The sequence below is a fragment of the Olea europaea genome, chromosome 2 (assembly GCF_002742605.1).
Source record: "Olea europaea var. sylvestris chromosome 2, O_europaea_v1, whole genome shotgun sequence".
NCBI classification, from domain to species: Eukaryota; Viridiplantae; Streptophyta; class Magnoliopsida; order Lamiales; family Oleaceae; genus Olea; species Olea europaea.
In genome coordinates this window covers 25,493,796-25,512,355 of record NC_036238.1, presented here as the reverse complement: position 1 = coordinate 25,512,355, position 18,560 = coordinate 25,493,796, and the positions used below count along the sequence as shown (strand labels likewise).

At 33.3% G+C, this 18,560-nt stretch overlaps 2 protein-coding genes across 2 annotated transcripts in view; one reads left to right on the top strand and one right to left on the bottom strand.

The window, feature by feature from the left end:
- Window positions 1–5,814: 5,814 nt before the first annotated feature.
- LOC111374418 lies at window positions 5,815–7,764 on the top strand. The gene is made up of 2 exons (XM_022997090.1): window positions 5,815–6,135; window positions 6,178–7,764. Exons 1-2 carry the CDS (start codon window positions 5,815–5,817, stop codon window positions 7,762–7,764), a joined length of 1,908 nt encoding a protein of 635 aa, XP_022852858.1.
- Window positions 7,765–13,453: 5,689 nt separating this feature from the next.
- LOC111368075 (uncharacterized protein Cbei_0202) overlaps window positions 13,454–18,560 on the bottom strand; it is a 9,833-nt gene continuing 4,726 nt past the window's right edge. Inside the window, exons 7-14 of the mRNA XM_022989268.1 lie at window positions 18,414–18,557; window positions 16,725–16,772; window positions 15,159–15,320; window positions 14,686–14,847; window positions 14,313–14,406; window positions 14,106–14,224; window positions 13,970–14,014; window positions 13,454–13,857 (exon numbers count right to left, since the gene is read on the bottom strand). Coding sequence (XP_022845036.1) covers window positions 13,624–13,857; window positions 13,970–14,014; window positions 14,106–14,224; window positions 14,313–14,406; window positions 14,686–14,847; window positions 15,159–15,320; window positions 16,725–16,772; window positions 18,414–18,557 — 1,008 coding nt within the window. The 3' untranslated portion in view covers window positions 13,454–13,623. The remainder of the gene's footprint in view (window positions 13,858–13,969; window positions 14,015–14,105; window positions 14,225–14,312; window positions 14,407–14,685; window positions 14,848–15,158; window positions 15,321–16,724; window positions 16,773–18,413; window positions 18,558–18,560) is intronic.

The following is an 18,560-nucleotide window of genomic DNA, read 5'->3' as shown; positions in this document are numbered from 1 at the left end:
TACCACTTGGAAATGTGCCCTGGGGGCGAGCCAGCGTAGTTTGTTATTGAGTCCTCAAGCGTGTTCATTGTTTTGGGGCTGAAGTCCGAGCTTAAGTTACATTAACATTAAAGGAGAGAAAATCGAGAAAAAGGGAAGTGTTTTGAAGTGACATTGAAAATAAGAAAGTGAGAAGTTAAAGTTTAAACTACAAATACGAAGCTACTCGTGAAAGCTCAATTACAAGCTACTTATGGTTAAAGCCATGATTTATTGAATAAAATGTAACACTAGTTAATTTTTGTGAGTGAGTGATTTGAAGAAGTTCAAGGAAATTTCTTGTGATAACTCAGTTAGTTCATGTTGATTCAAATGATTTGTGTGTTGGTTAGGACTTATCTGACTCACAAACTTACTCTTTTACTGTTTTCATAATTTTCCATATTGTTCACTCGATTCAAGGATGAAAGAATATTACTTTAGTTGCGCTATAGCCAAATCTATCCATCCTTGAAACGAATATCTGGACTTTATTTACTTTTTCTAGGGCAGGCTCATATTGGTTGGGTATGCTACTTTCATAGGCAACTTTCGGGAGATTTTCAAGGTAGTTATCCTCTTCTTTTCAGAAATACCACATACTTTTTTTTCGTTCAGGTGGCACGGAAGGGAGAATTGATCGAGTTGAAAAACATCCAAGTTATTCATGCAAATAAGTGGAATATTAATCATATAAATCAAATCATATCCTCTGAGATTATTTCATTTTACGTCATTGAACCGTAAATAAAAGTTCAATCATGTTACTCGACTTTAATTGTCACAATCTCATCATTTAAACTTCTATTTACTTTAAACTTCAATTTACTTTTAATATTAATTACTTTGGTTTACATTACTAATTCTAATGCGCCTTTGAACATGTATTAATGTTAAAAACTGAAGAAATTTTGACTAACTTATGTTTCTATGTGACTATATCAATTTACATAGCAAAATTCGAAAATATTTGTCATATTTGATAGGTGCTGATTTTTTTTAATTATTTTTTTTTCAATTTATTAGATTAGGTGACATATTTACATAGAAAGATAAGATACATCATGCCGTCATCAATTTTTAAAGTATGCAACTTTAAAAATTCGCTTCTCTCACTTTGATCTCGACTTGAACTTCCACTCAAAATTGCACTTTTTTCAGAAGATATTTGATATTCTTTATCGTGCTTGTGGCAAGTAACATCATCCTTCCTGGAAATTCTTCTCCATCCATTAGGAACAAATTTAAAGAATTTTTTTCTGTGCTTGAAGAAAAAAAGTCGGTACTATATAGTATAAGTTGAGATCTGCATGTTCAACTTTCATTTCACTGTCACTTGTGATTAAAAATAGGTGTCTAATGATGTGTCGATGAATTATTTGTGAATAACAAGTTGGACGGTCAATTTTGGACAGTAGATTTCAACTCATATAGTATAGGATTGTTGGACATTTTTTATGAGCCCTTATACACTACAAATTTTTTTGCAAACCCTTCTAGAAGAAAATCCCTTGAACCAAAAGAAAAGAGAGACGTTTTTTAGAAAGAGACAAGGACTGCTCCTTCATGGTACTTCACTGGAGAGTTCTTGGTAACCTTTGTTCCTAAAGGGATTGAAGAACTTGAATATTGGTGATAAAATGAATCCATAAATAGAAGTTATATCTTGGTGTGAAAATAAGGAGGATATTTTTATTCCAATTTGTGTAGTTTTGGTACAAGTGTAGGGTGGCAAGAGATCATGACCATGTGCTTGGTACCTCTTCAATTTAAAAGGACAAGAAACAGGGGAAGTGTGTTGAGTTGTTTTTTATTTTATGGTGTAATCCCAAAATATTTGTGACATATGTATTCTTCTTCTATATTGAATCATTTACTCGTGGCATAGGGCCCATAAATAATTCCATTAAGCGTCTACCATATTAGATCGTGTGTCCTGTTCTTGAGTTAATATTTTTATTTTAATATATTACTGTTGAAACACGAAATTTTGTATATTGTTAAATAGTTAGAATATGTTGTTGAATTATCAGAGTATATGTACGTGAACTATAGAACTACGTTTTAAACTTTCAACTATGGTGAACACTCTATTAAAAAAATTTCTTTAACATCGTTTGATACTAGACAATCTATCTTTCAAAATAAGCGATGTTACATATTATTTGTTGAGAGATTTTGATTGCAACATTGTGAAAATGGGGCCAAATTTTTATTTTTTTTTCTTTAGAGGAAATTACAGGGACTAAAAAGTTTAGAGATCCTATTTCACGTATTAGAATTTATGTTTACTTTTTCAAAAATCAGAGGTTTTTTTTTAATTATTTAATTTATAAAATAAATATATTTTACCAAATATAGCTACAGTGTTTGTTTTGGATATATGTATATGTATATCAAATTGGAGAGAGAAACACATATATATCTCATAATTTGATTCAACATTTTATGAGTCTATATTCACATTTCAAATTCATAATCTTATACATGGTATTCATGCACTCTCAACCATGCATTCGACAATGCTCGAAAGTGAAGATGGTGTTAGAAAGCAGCAGTGATAAGAAATACTGAATGAAACTTGCTGAGAAATCACAAAAACAACCAGAAAAAAGAAAAGAAAAGCACAAAGGGTCACAAAGATGACATACGCAGAAACCTAGTTCTAAGAAGGTAAAATCAATTTTGTATTTGATTTACGTCATGCGCAATTTTTTTATGAAACTAATTGGGTGTTTACGACTTGGCTACTTGTCAATTTTACAAATTGTGACCTAATTGTCGAAAATGTGAGAAAGTGATTACATAATTGACATGTTATCCTACTCCTTTTTCTTTGATTCATTTTAACCCTCGAATTTGTCATATGACTTTATTCTCCGTCATACGTTGTCGTCGGAGAGGTGTTCGATGAAACGTCTGGGTGAAGAAATAATGAATTCAAACTGTGCAATATCATTATGCTAATATGCAAATTTTTTTTCTAGAATTTAACTTTGCAGATTCATTGAGAAAGTCGTCTGATGGTAAGTTTGATAGCATGGTCTTAATTTTACAGAAAAACCAAACAACAAGAACCTTTCTTGATTATTAATTTCCATTTCATATATACATCTATCACGAGTAATAATGGCTCTCCTTATTTTCCCTTAAACCTGATAATGGTGCCAATGTCACATGAATGCATCATGTGGGCTTTGGAATTATTTAATCATTGTGACCATTTTGTTGTCTTTTGTGACCAACCATACGTTGTGATTACGTTTCTGAGCGTGAACAATTTTTTAAATAGAAAGAATTTAACCAGGTTTTTTGTGACATATATTGCCTGTTACTAGTATAGAGGGTGTGACCTTATTTCTGTGTGACCTGTTGTAGAGTATGTGATTTGTTCAATGTTAGCAAGCCATGTTTAGTATAGTATAATGCGTATGTTTGTGACATGGATGTATATACAAGAATCAAATACTAATGTTTATTTATTACTTTTGTCCTGTATTGTAGGATTGGGAGTATATTATACCAGAAGAATTATGGTTTCCGGGCAAAATCTCAACATACGCAACAAAAAATGTGTTGTCCAATTTTACGTTACAGTTCAGTGATGAACAAAAATAGATTTTTATTTGTCTAGTTTGTAGCCGAAACAAAACATTTGAAGTTTTATTGGGTTCTGTGACGCTTTATTTCATGATTCATGTAAATATGGATGTTAAATCTAGTATTCATAAGCTCTGTCTATTCATTTAATCATTTATTTTGAATTTTTATTTAGAAGTCACAAATTATTGGTAAAGATAATTGGCAAAGATTTTGAAGTCACAATTTATTGGCACAGATGTTGAAGTCACATATTATTATCACAGCTCACACAACAATTGACAAAAACTCTGTACTGTATAAAAATTCATATACAGATCAAAATTAAATCACTGATGAATGCTCTATACTCATGATATTTATGCCACCTAATTTGTTATTTTGCTAATCTTGAGAGTGTTTTAGAGCTTTTTAATGTGTATTTTGATGTTGTAATGTAGGTTGATGAAACTGAAAGAAATAAGCAAAAGTTGGCAAAATTAAAGAAAATGACCAAATTGTAAGAGATCCAAAGTTTGGGGACTAAAGTGAAAATATTGAAAAGTTGTGTTGAACCTCGCAATGAAGATTCGAGAGTACTAGGAGTCAATGAAAAAATATGTCAAAGGGATCAAATTTAGTCAAAATATGATCACAAATTAATTTCCAAGCGACAAGTTATGCTCCATTGAGACCCATTTTTGACATAACGAACGATCAAGTTGACGAATGATTCCTAAAGCAAAGTGGTAGCATTTTGAGTTATCTTTCCAATTCATCTTGAATTATCTCAATTGGACATCGGATGCAAAAGTTATATTAAAATACTGAAAGATGCGCATTTGCCTTTTCGGCCAAACCGGGCGCCGTAGCTCCCATTTTGGGCACTGCAGCGCCCATATGAGTAAAAATTAATAGAACAGGCGGCGCCATAGCACCCATATTTGGCGCTGAGGCGTCGGATGCGGGAAAACGCATTTTTATGTTTTTGGACTCTTTTCTTAGCCCAATTCAACCCTATTTCGTCTAAGACCCCCAACTTACTATAAATATCATTCAAAAATCCTATTTTCAAGAAGGATGAAAGGGGGCAAAATTGAAAAATTCAACCACACAATTTGAAGGGGGCAAAAATTGAAGACATCAAAAGGAATGATGAACAATATCAAGGAAGAAGATTGAAGATCTACCCAAAATACTAATTTTTTCTATCATTTTCCTTTTGTTGTTTATTATAATTCCTATTATTTTCATTTATTATACCATAAATTAAACAATTTATCTAGGGGATTGATGTAGTCGAGTCAAGATTATTGTTTGATGATTTTATAATTATTTCTTTGATTTTCTCGCATATATTTAATTGTATCGTGATTTTAATACTTTCAATTGCCAGATCAATAATTGGATGACTTGATGCTAGTCAATTCTGGCGCTTGAGAGAGTGGGAATTTAGGCATGATCATAAGAGTGATACAACATAGAATTTATAGGTTTCGAGAGAAAGTATAAATCTGTGAAGCTTACTCCATAAAAGATTCGAACATTTATTAAATTCTTGATTTTCAATTTTGAACAGAGATGTTAGAATTGGGATCTAGGGTTAATTTCTAATCGGTGCTCGAGAGAGGGGGTTAGAAATACATTAGGATTCTTACTTTTAAATATAAAAAAATTAATTTGAATAATTTGAATTTGTTAATCATAATTAAAAGTTAAGTGAAATCAATCCCTAGGCCCTCTCATTTGATAATTTGTATTCCCCAAATTTGTCACATCCAATCACGTTAGTTTAGTTTAAATCGTTCATTCATAAAACATCAATTCAATCATACACTCATCTAAATAAAGTAGAAATTGCATAATTATAGTACTTAGTGAAAATTAAATACAATCCCTATGGGTTCGACACTCTTACTTCAATACTATATTACAAAACTTAACACCGTACACTTGCGGTTAAATCACGTTGCATAAAACGTGTGGCAAGTTTTTGGCGCCGTTGTCGGGGATTGTAGAATTTAATTTTTGCTAATATTATTACCAAGTAATTTCTAGTATAATTTAGATTTTTTTTTCTTTCTTTTTAAATTATTTTGCGACGCCTATTTCAGGTTTATGTGAAGATCGAGAAGCGTTGGACTACTACCAGTTGATCCTAAACCAGAACAAACCTTCAGATTTCTAAGGGGCATTTAGAGACACAACCGTGAAGTAATGGTCGAACAAGATCTACCAATAGTGAATCAGAACAATCAGAATGGTCAACAACAGGCTATAAGTGACTACATCAGACCAGTTGTCAATGAAAATTACTCTGGTATTGCACGCCCAGCTATTGCTGCTAACAACGTTGAACTGAAGCTAGGACTTGTACACATGGTGCAGCAGAATCAGTTTGGGGGAGCTCCAACAGAAGACCCAAATGCTCATTTAGGGTCGTTTCTGGAGATCTGTGATACGGTGAAAATGAATTGCGTTACTGAAGATGCAATCCGACTCCGTCTATTTTCCTTTTCCCTAAGAGACAAAGCCAAGGCATGGTTCCAATCATTGCCGTATGGATCTATCACAACTTAGGAGGGGTTAGCGCAGAAATTTCTTACAAAATTCTTTCCACCTTCGAAGGCAGCGCAATTACGGAGTGAAATTGGGCAATTTCGACAGTCAGACTTTGAAACATTCTATGAGGCATGGGAGAGATATAAAGATCTATTCAGAAGATATCCTCAGCATGGTTACCCAGATTGGTTGCAGATACAAACCTTCTACAACGGTTTGAATGGTCAGACACGGATAGTGGTAGATTCTGCAGCAGGGAGTGCATTATTATCCAAAACTCCTAATGAGGCTTATGCATTATTGGATGAGATAGCTACTAATAGCTATCAATGGCTGAGTGAGCGTTCAAGTGCAAAGAAAGTTGCCAGCCTTTATGAAGTTGATCCTATTATCGCCCTTGCAGCTCAAATGTCATCTCTCACTAATCAAATAGCTGAATTGACTTTACATGGATCGCAAAAGAAATCAGAATCTATTATGGCTACATCCACTGCATACCAGAAAGTTGAAAGGGAGAATGAACAACTTCAGTATGTGAACGATCGAAACTTCAATCAAAGGGGAAACTACTCAGGAAACAACTACAATCAGGGGTTCAATAATCAAGCGTTTGAGCGAAAGCCATCATTGGAAGATATTTTAGGAACCTTCATTTCAGAGACCAGATCGAGGTTCAACAAAGATGAGGCAAGACTTGACAACATTGAGACACATATGACCAACTTGGGGGCTACAGTGAAGAATTTGGAGGTACATATTGGTCAGATAGCAACTGCAATACAGTCTCAACAAAAAGGACAATTTCCCAGTGACACAGAGGTTAACCCACGGGAACGCTGCAATGCTATCACCCTAACGAGTGGTAAAGAAGTTGAAGAACGCAAGCTTAGCAAGGTTGGGGTACCTACATTGGATCCAATTCTTGCAGGGGAAAAGCAGACTATGGGGCAAAAAACTGAGGCAGAGGCAACAAAGAAGATTTATAAGCCTTACTCAATTTCATTTCCGAACAACCTACCTATCTTGAAGCCCCCACTACCATTTCCGCAGAGGTATTCGAAGATTGAGTTTGATGAAAAATTCACAAAGTTTCTGGAGGTCTTCAAGAAAATCCACATCAATATTCCCTTTGCAGAAGCTTTGGCCCAAATGCCTAACTATCCCAAGTTCTTAAAGGAAGTGATGTCAAAGAAGAAAAAGTTGGAGAAATTTGAGAATGTTAAGCTGGCAGAGGAGTGTAGTGCCATACTTCAGAAGAAGCTCCCTCACAAATTGAAAGATCCGAGCAGCTTCAACATCCCATGCAATATTGGTGGTATCACATTTGATAGGGCACTATGTGACGTTGGAGATAGCATAAACTTGATGCCCTTATCAGTGTTCAAAAAGTTGGGTCTTGGAGAAGTGAATCCCACAACCCTTACCTTGCAACTGGCGGACAAATCGATCACATATCCCAAAGACATTATTGAAGATGTGTTGGTGAAGGTTGATAAGTTTATCTTTCCGGTGGACTTTGTGGTATTGGACATCCTTGATGAGAAAGTACCGTTGATTCTTGGCCGACCTTTTCTGGCTACTGGAAGAGCATTGATTGATGTGTAAGAAGGAAAGTTGACACTACGAGTTAATGAAGAGCAAGTAACTTTCAACATCCATCAAGAAAAGAAAGCCCCAAAAAAAGGAAAAATTGACACTTGCAAAATGATCCAATCAGCTGAAGCAATTGCAGGAAATGGAGAACAAAGGAAATTATTTTATGATCTGTTGGTGCAATACATGGAAATTAGTTACTGAACAAGGCACGCATCTACTGATGGCAATGACTCAAGAATGAAGAAAGCAGTGGATTTCATCTTAGCTCAAGAAGCTAACCCACCCGACAAAAAAATGTAGATAGGCCTTTGAAACCTCCAAACATTGTCAAACCAAAAGAGGTCTTGAAGGCCATATCGGGGTCAAAACAACCTAAATTTGTTCACCATCTTACAATGAAGGAGAATACAAAGCCGAAGATAAAGTTTAGAAACAAGAGAAATGTGCCACCTGAGGATCCACTGTAGGCGTTGCGGTTGAGTCAAGCTATTAACTATAAAGAAGCGCTTCTTTGGAGGCAATCCAAGCGTTCTTACCTTTTCACTTATTTTATTTTATTTGTTTTGAATTATTGGAGAGTTTATTTCATTACAATTATTTTTTTTATTTAGGAATTCATCAGCCCTACCTTGTCTCCCTTAGGTCCTTGAGCAGTCAATTTGGTTATTAGATGTTCGAACTAAGTAACACTTGTTCCATAAATTTAATATTTACATTTTGAATTTTCAGAAACTTGACGTCGTGGAACAATCAAACCAATTGACGAAGAGTAACTGGATAAATATCAAGTTTTGGGGGAGATACTAGAAGAAATATCAATCAAGTCCAGCATCATAGCACCAGACCATCATTGGCAATTTAGATAATTCAGGGAAGTTTTCCTCATTTTCTTTTAATTTAACACTGGGGACAATATTTAGTTTAAATTTGGGGGTGTATCATAAATTTTCTAATTCCCTACATATTTTTTTATTATTTTGTGTGATTTGTGTGCAATTTTTTTTTTAATTTTCTTATTAGGGTGCACTGTTAAAAAAAATCATTTTGTGTTTTGCATGCTTGTGTGAGTTAGATAGCCTTACCGGCGATGATGTATACTTTGGTTTATGGATTATGGATAAGTTATATGTGTGAGTTAGATTTTTGCTTATTTGTGTGAAACGAAAATTATTTTTGCGCAGAGTTAATTGTAGCGTTGTACGTGAGTGGGTTGATTCACGTTTATATGCTAGATTAGAGAACTTAGATGCTAAACTCAAACAACCATAAAACATTATTATACCCTTAAACCAAATATAGAATGTTTGGATGATTGCACTGTTGTAGGGAAATTTGGAGATAAATGTGGATTTCGTGTATGCTAATTTTTGTGTGGATTGTCTGAGACTAATAGGATGAAAATCTTAAATTAGAGATTAATTTTCGAGAATAGGTTTAAATAAGGGGCATTGCACTAATTACTGCAAAAAAAAAGATCCCAATGAGGACAATCATAATAATCTCATTGTGAATCGTCTCTTCGTAGCCTTTATGATTCAAGTGATTAAGCCTGTAAGAGTTTAAACCTGATGTCCTAAAGTCATCTAATTTGGGAGTCATCGACCTAAAACTCGCTATAGGGGTCATTTAGAAAGCTTAATGTAGAGACGTCCGTACAAAGGGTGATTAAAAAATAAATTTATATCAAAAAAATGGACATCAGATGCATTGATTAGCCCTAAACACTTGTTTGAAAGGATTAGGCTTTTGATAAGGGGTTAGTAACTTTGTTGATTTCTAGAGGTTGAAGCAGTCAAAAATAAGGAGAATCCTCATTTATTGATATATTGAACTACAATTAGTAAAATCTAACCAAACTTGAGCGGTGTAAGAAACTGTATTGAAAATCCACCTTAGATTATATCATTGGAAAGAGAAAAGAAAACAAATTTGGGGGTGTATGAATCTCACGAGCAAGGTAAGGAAATATTTGACTTTTAAGGTCGGGAATTGAATCAACTTATTATTGTATAGCTGCACTTAACTCTTCACACACACACCCGTTTTGCATTGAATATGTAAGAATTCAGCTTATGCATTATAACTTTGAAGTGATTCGTGACATCAATACTATGTTTTTAATTATGGCCTATAAAAGCAAGATATCTAGAAAAAAAAATTGTTCTTACGTGATTTTGTAGGTTTTAATTGAGTTTGTCTCTTTAGTTTGTGTTTACTCGAGGACAAGCAAAAATATTAAGTTTGGGGGTATTTGATGAATACTCTACACTCATGATATTTATGCCACCTAATTTGTTATTTCGCTAATCTTGAGAGTGTTTTAGAGCTTTTTAATGTGTGTTTTGATGTTTTGATGTAGCTTGATGAAATTGAAAGAAATAAGCAAAAGTTGGAAAAATTGGAGAAAATGGCAAAATTGTAAGAGATCCAAAGTTCAGTGACTAAAGTGCAAATATTGAAAAGTTGTGTAGAACCTCATAATGAAGATCCGAGAGTACTAGGAGTCAATTGGATGAAAAAAGATGTCAAAGGTATCAAATTTAGTCAAAATATGATCACAAATCAATTTCCAACCGACAAGTTATGCTTCGAAGTTTCAATTTTACGTTGAGACCCATTTTTGACATAGCAAACTATCAAGTTGATGAATGATGCCTGAAGCAAAGTTGTAGCTTTTTGAGTTAGCTTTCCAATGCATCTTGAATCATCTCAATTGGATATCGGATGCAAAAGTTATGCTAAAAATACTAAAAGATGTGCATCTACCTTTTCGGCCGAACCGGGCGCCACAACGCCCATATGAGTGAAAATTAACAGAATAGGCAGCGCCACAGTGCCCATATTTGGCGCCGAGGCGCCGGATATGCGGGAAAACGCATTTTTATGTTTTTGGACTTTTTTCTTAGCCCAATTCAATCCTATTTCGTCCAAGAGCCCCAACATACTATAAATACCATTCAAAAACCCTATTTTCAAGAAAGATGAAAGGGGGCAAGATTGAAGAATTCAACCACACAATTTGAAGGGGGGCAAAAATTGAAGACATCAAAAGGAAGGATGAACAATATCAAGGAAGAAGATTGAAGATCTACCCAAAAGACTAGTTTTTTCTATCATTTTCCTTATGTTGTTTATTATAATTCCTATGATTTTCTTTTATTATACCATAAATTAAACAATTTATCTAGGGGATTGATGTAGCCGAATCAAGATTATTGTTTGATGATTTTATAATTATTTTTTTGATTTTTCCGCATATATTTAATTGTATCATGATTTTAATACTTTCAATTGTCTGATCAACAATTGGATGATTTGATGCTAGTCAATTCCGGCGCTTGAGAGAATGGGAATTTATGCGTGATCATAAGAGTGATACAACATAAAATTTATAAGTTTCGAGAGAGAGTATAAATCTGTGAAGTTTATTCCATAAAAGAATCGGATCTTTATTAAATTCTTGATTTTCAATTTTGAACAGAATGTTAGAATTGGGATCTAGGGTTAATTTCTAATCGGTGATCGAGAAAAGGGGTTAGAAATACATTAGAATTCTTACTTTTAAATATGGGAATATTAATAGGAATAATTTGAATTTGTTGAATCATAATTAAAAGTTAGGTGAAATCGATCCCTAAGCCCTCTCATTTGTAATTTGTATTTCCCAAATTTGTCACATCCAATCACGTTAGTTTAGCTTAAATCGTTCATTCATAAAACATCAATTCAATCATACACTCATCTAAATAAAGTAGAAATTGCATAATTATAGTACTTAGTGAAAATTAAATACAATCCTTGTCGGTTCGACACTCTTACTTCAATACTATATTACAAAACTTGACACCGTACACTTGCGGTTAAATCACGTTGCATAAAACGCGTGGCAGTCACATTACAAGTCACAGGACACATTTCCTTCAAAATAAGTCACATTTCAAGTCGCACGTAATATTGCCAATATGTCATTGATTATTGATAAATAATATTGCCACGAATTTTGAAGTCTCGGATTATTGGCACGGCTGTTGAAGTCACATTTTATGGTCACAAATTACATAGAATGTGAAAAAAAAAAAATTCATGTACATATCAAAGATAATTTTATTATTTTACAGAGGTCACTGATTGTTTTATTCAAGTCAAATTTCATATTTGAAGTCACATTACATTGTTTACAAGTCACAACTCATAAAAAATAAGTGATAGATCACTTTAATGAGGTATTTAAAGAAAGAGATTCATTACAGATAAAAAAAAATGAACTTTTGATTACAACGCATGACATTCCTACGTCGGTGGGTGATTAAATTCTAATCACATATAATGACGATGGAGGCTTCAAAACCATTTTATAAATTCAGAAAACTGGAATTTGACAGGAATAAACGTTGATTAGCCACCAATTGTGACTATGATAGCATTCAACCCCAAATCGAAGCAATTGCCGTACAAATCAATACAGAAATTCTGAAATTTAATCAACACCCACGAAAAATTCCACCTACTGTGACTGATATTCTGCATTTTGGTGATCGGATTTTTTTCAATAATCAACAATATACCAGATTTTGGGACAGTAGAGATATTATGATACAAATCTGTAATTTTTAGCTTCTTCGTGATGAATTTGTCTTTGTAAGGAAGTGAAATTTGTATTTTAGGGAGCCCGGTTTCATATGGTAAGTAATGGAAGCTTTATTTCAGGGATTTGAATATTAACTGAATCAGTTTATATATATCTGATTTTTGAAATTACAAACCTCTCATCTAAGAAGAAAAGTCGGGCATACTTAATGTCTGGGTTTTGAATTTTTCGATCAATCTCACAATGCATACATAAAAAATCTCTATTTGGGCTCTATTAAAAATGTATTTTGGAGAATATGTGATTAAAAAATAAGAAAATTTTTGAATTTATATGTAATATTATTTTATTAAAAAATATATGATTAAAAGATAATAAGAAAAATGCAATTTTTTAGAATGGAGCCCAAACGGGACCAAATCTTAATGAAATAATTGATCAAAATTGGCACGATGCGTATATTTTATTGATTGGAGTTCTCTCTTCAACTTGTGGACCAATTGTCCCTCCCAATATTTTGGCTTTATTTTTAATCTGAAATTTGAGTGGCATTGCTATTCTAAAAACCCAATAAACAAATATTTAACAAAAAATTAATATTAAAATCCATCAATCTAGGACATATAATATGAGACAGTTGTTGAAGACAATTTAAATAGATAATCTGTTATATTTCTTTAAGAGTTGAAATTCTTAGGCAAAGTGATTCAGCTTAACAATAGTGGGGACAAAAGTTGAGTTAATCTTGTGTGTAACATTCAAAACGAAATGATGAATTTTAGAAAAAAAAAAAAAAAAATTTCGTTTAAGTTCATCATAATTAATCAGATATGAAAAATATTTTATTTGCATATGATATATTTGCACGAGTCTCTAAAATATAATTTATATAAATTGAAATACATATTCATTTCTAAATTAAATCAAAATATCTCAAAATTTGAAAATAAAAAGTCGCTTAAATATTTGTAAACTGTTTATAAATATTAACCAAGCACATCATTGTTTACTATGAACGGGAACATCATGTTTATCATACGAACACAGTCTCATCAGTATGCAACTTTCTTGATGAAAAAGTAACAAAGAACATGATTTTTTGAATTAGAGTATTTTTCAAATTTATATTTTTCCATTACTTTTCAAGTTACACGTCCACCATTTTGCATGTCAGTAGACCAGCCCAAGTAGAAACACCTGACCTTAATACAAATTTTCCAATGTTGGTGACAGATTACATAGAATCAGTTGAAAAAGGATACACATACATGTGGATGGCTTCAATATTTGAAGAATCCAGCAGTTTCTGCCTGGCCTAAAATCGAACCCATGCTGCCATTGTACAGACCTAGATTTTGTGCCAAGGCAAAACCGGCATACATGCCATCAACAGCTGCGCTTGTGATTCCACCAGCATATCCTGCTCCTTCTCCGACAGGGTAGAGCCCCTTTAAGGACGTGCTCTCCCAAGTATCACTCCTTCGAGTGATCTGAACAGGAGAGCTCGTTCTCGTCTGTAGTAATGTTTTCATTCACGAAATGAACACACAAATTTTTACAGGATCAGACTAGCCATATTCGGCTTAGAATTTGTTGGTAAACTTAATAAGGGAATCCGAGAAGTACCTCTACTCCATGAAGGAGGCCATTCTTGGAGACAAATCCGGGTAACTGTAAGTTCCAAGTTTAGAACAAGATATAATTCTTTACTCGTGCATTTTCTTACATGGATGGACAAAATGGAAAAGTAAGGAGAACCAACCTCTTTGTTGAACATTAGAACTGAATGTTGCAGTGCCTCCGTAATATGAGCAGGAAATAAATCGTGGAGATTTGCTGCCTTGACACCCAAGCGGTAGCTCGATGAGGGCATTGTTGTTTCTGTAAAGGAAAAGGAACACGTATAAAGATTTATTCAAAATTGCTGTAAGAAAATGGAAAACGGGCAAAACTAAAATAGAGGTTTCACCTGACATTTTGCTGTCAAGAAAATCAGTTACTGTTTGCACAGGTACAACAAAATTGCCACCTCCCATTGTTGCTGCTCTTTGTTCAAATGCTCTCTAAAATAGAATGTTCACATTAAAATTGAGGTCGATTGCAAAATGAAGGGATATCACATTTGGAAGAAAGAAAACTACCATAATGCCGAAGCTAAACCTTTAGCATAACACTACCTTAGCCGCAAAACTCTAGTATTGCCTTCTGACATTTATTCAAATTGAGAATTGTCCACAAAATAAGCAGTAAATGTCATTCATCATCTTCTTACAATTGAGGGATAAAAATGAGTTGAATTGATCAAAATTAGAAGAAACAAACAAAAGCAGAGACCAGAATACCTGAAATTCTAGCCCTGCAAGAGGCCCATGGAAATTTAAAGCCTCAAAATCCTTTGACGAGACAGTAACAACAAGTGCAGCATTTGCCCATCTTGATGAACGCCGGGAAAATGACATGCCATTGATACAGAGCTCTGATGGGTTTGTACTGGTAAGAACCACCTGCAAAAAATTTATAATCTTAATTCATTTTGGCAGTCAATCAAGCATCAGCAAAATCGCAAGATGCCTTCCATGCACAAGAGTTCATGAATATGACTGGTTCTCTTGATATTTAGCTTTAAGAAATATGCATAACAAGAGTTTTGAAAGAATCATAAAATAGCCTGACATTGATAAGTCACGCACTTCTAATGCATCGATAAGAAAAACCAATATTTTATGGACTGAAAAGGCCAAAATTTGACTGATCAGCTAGAACAGAGCATATAATCCCTCATGATGTATTATGTGCAAAACAAGAGAAGGTGCACCTGTCCACCAGGACACATGCAGAACGAGTAACAACTTCGACCAATTGACTCTGAATTCAAAGGTGTAACCACATCTTTCCCATCAACGTACTCAGCAACCTTGTAATCAGCCACCGGTATTTTTCCGCGTCCACTCTGAACCTCATTGGCCAATACAGAATACTGCAGCCAACAATACATGCCATAATGTTTTGGTTACATGTTTCAATTATTAAAAGCTCTAGAGTACGTGAAATTTTTCTTTTCTTTTCTTTTTTCTTTTTTTAAAGAATTCTTCCTCAATAATTTTGAGGTTTCGATTGTAGTATGGAAAGTAAAGTCTTGTGAGTTGCACAATGAAGTTATCACCCAGTCAATTTCGATATGGAAAAACATTTGAAAATTCAGAACTGTTCCCAATGTCAAATTGTCCCTACGAGAGCAGAGTCTTGTCATCCTCTTGGCAGGGTAAATCAATAGATGTTGCCGTAATCATGCATTCAGGTTCAAAAAGGAGGCAACTTCATGTTTAAATTTCACCCTTGCATTATCTACTCTTTCTCCTTTAATTGAGAATGTCTTGTCCCCCGCCATTGTATCTCTCTTTTCCATTAGTGAACTATTTTTTTATTTTTTCTTTTTGAAAAAAGGTATAAAATACTATTGAAATGACAAGACTTCTTGGAAACTAGGTTGATACTTGGAGCAAATGCACTTAACAACGAAAATGAGAATAGGGAGTTCTAACTTCCAAGCACTTGAGCAAAAACTAAAAGTTAACAATACAGCAAAGCAATATGAGCACAGCTGCTCTGGAGTTCTGTTGAGATGCAGGAGATCTAGAAAAACCATTATAATCCTCGACCAGAACTTCTCCTCTATCTAAAGACTCGATCTCTCTAAGGTGGTGGATAACTAATATCATGAGTGAAAGGGTGGTCCAAAAGCTGCATAGGATCATAGCAAGAGATATTTGACTTCAGCACGCCATTTTATACGACATAGACGAGATACAATTATAAATGTTCCATAGCCTTCAAGTGAAAGAACTGAAAGTAAAACCCATAATAAATCCATCAGCTGTAGAGTAGAACCTTTTTCTTGGCTGGGTGGGGAGTGTAAAGGGAGTGATAAAAATGTGGTTTGCATTCTGGGATTTCAGTCTCCAAGGTGCTACTTTTCCTGTTTGGATTATTCCATTCAGAAAATCGACTGAAGGGGCGGCTATCATCGATCACCTTATTTGCAGTAAGCGATCATGAGCAGAAGAAAAATATACCATCATTTTCTAAAGATCTGAATGTTGAAATTATTGTCTTTATCTTGGACTCTGAGTTTTAAATGAGAAACTATATCCCTCTAGATAAAGTTCTTCCCCGTTGCAATATTATGCCTCATATTATAGGTCGTTGAATAAGGGATGTTTTGTTCTGTTTAAATATAGATGTACATTCTTGTTTTCCTCTCAATAATCTAGCATAAAAGTTCAACAATGAATGAAAATGACTCACCAAGGTTAATAATGAAAATAACAAATCAATCAGTTCAGCACACTCAATTAGGATACAACTTGTTGAATAGGCAAACCTGTATGCTGTTTATTAATTCTTGAGGATGCTCTACCCTTAGACCAACCTGTAATTGACAAGTTATTAGAAAATCAGCAAGACAGTCGACATATCTAACACAACCATTTTATGAAAATTGATCTCAAAATCCAATTGTCTTTCTGATCGAATGCCAAATAAATTTATAATGCTAAAAGAAACTAATATAATATTTCTCAGAAGAAGAGAGAATAATGACAGGCAGGCACAGAACATTTTCCTCCATCTCCACAATTTTAATGTACATTGAGAATTGTCGAAAGTACTTTTTTAAAATATGTACTTTTCTAGAAACCAATTTCACAATTTTTAAACTGATAATTTTATTTTATTTTTAATTAAATTTAAAAAATATTTTTTTATTATTTATTTGTAAGTTATTTAATCAACTAATCCTATGAAATGTAATTCAAATTATCTTTTAAAATATAACGATATAATTAAAATGTTTTAAACATATTAAATTAATTCAACTTGACGTTTTTAATTTTTTATTATTTAACTAATAATAATTATTATTTTTTTTTTTTGAATTTTTTTATTATTCAAGTAATAATTTTTTGTTGTCATTGTTCTAATAAATTTTCCTAAATTCTTAATCTTTGGCATAAAACTAATTTAACGCTTTTTTATTTTGATAATAATGTCTTAAACATAGCCCATGTTTGACAAATATAAAAATAGCTTTATGGGGAAAATGAGTCTTGGAATATTGATTTTTTGGAGATTGTGCAGTTAAAAAATAGGAAAATTTTTTGGTTTATGCATAAAATATTTTATTGTATGAATATGTTGTTGAAAAAGTGTGTGAAAAAATGGATTTTGAGAAAATGGATGACAAATAAGGGATTAGTAACCTATATATTTTAATATTTTATATCGCTAGGGATAGATTTGGAGTATATATGGTTCAATAATAAGGGTACACTAGCAAAGAAATTATCGATGGAAACAAATTAATAGAAAGAAAGAAAATACTCACCACTTAATTAGAAACACCCAAGTGATACAATTATCACCAAGAGATCTAGCAAGGTATATGGGCTAGAGAGCTCTCCACGTAATGAAATTCATCAGTGTCATATATAGACTAAACGAAAAGGAATGCCTCTCAATGGAATTGAAAATTAACAATTCAAATTTCTCAAAAAATGTTTCCGTCTAGCAAATCTAAGACTTGTGTTCATACTAGTAGGAATGTTTTGTTTAATGTGTACACATAAAATCCAGAAATGATGCATAAATAAATCATACGAATACAATAGATTCGTCGTTCTTCAATATTCAACAGTATATATTTATTCAGAAGTGTTGGTGTTTGATGACTCTTATTAAATCTACATTGAGACACAAAGGAGAACATTTTGACTACTTTAAAACTTGTAAAGAATGACACTCTGTGTTGACTACCTTTGCACTCAGAGAAAACGTCCCACCACAGGTACTGAAAGGCCAATATTGCTACACTTGCTAACCCAACACCGAACTCAGGTGATTGTGACTTGGTTTGGATGGTGGATTGAAGACATTTCTATTTTATTTTATATAAGTTATACTGGCATTTTAATGAGTTATATATCTAACACATGATTATCGCATATAAAAAAAAAGTGACTGCAAAAAAGGACAGAAATACTTTTTCCATGGTTCATTGATAAATAAAACTCACAGCAAAATCTTTTTGAACCACGTCGACGTTATGAGAAAGAAGCATTTGATATGTGTCACGTGCAGAATGTCCAATTGCAAGAACGACAGCATCATATCCCAACTTCTGGCTGCTAGACTCTGAGCTACAACTTGAATCAGAAACCTT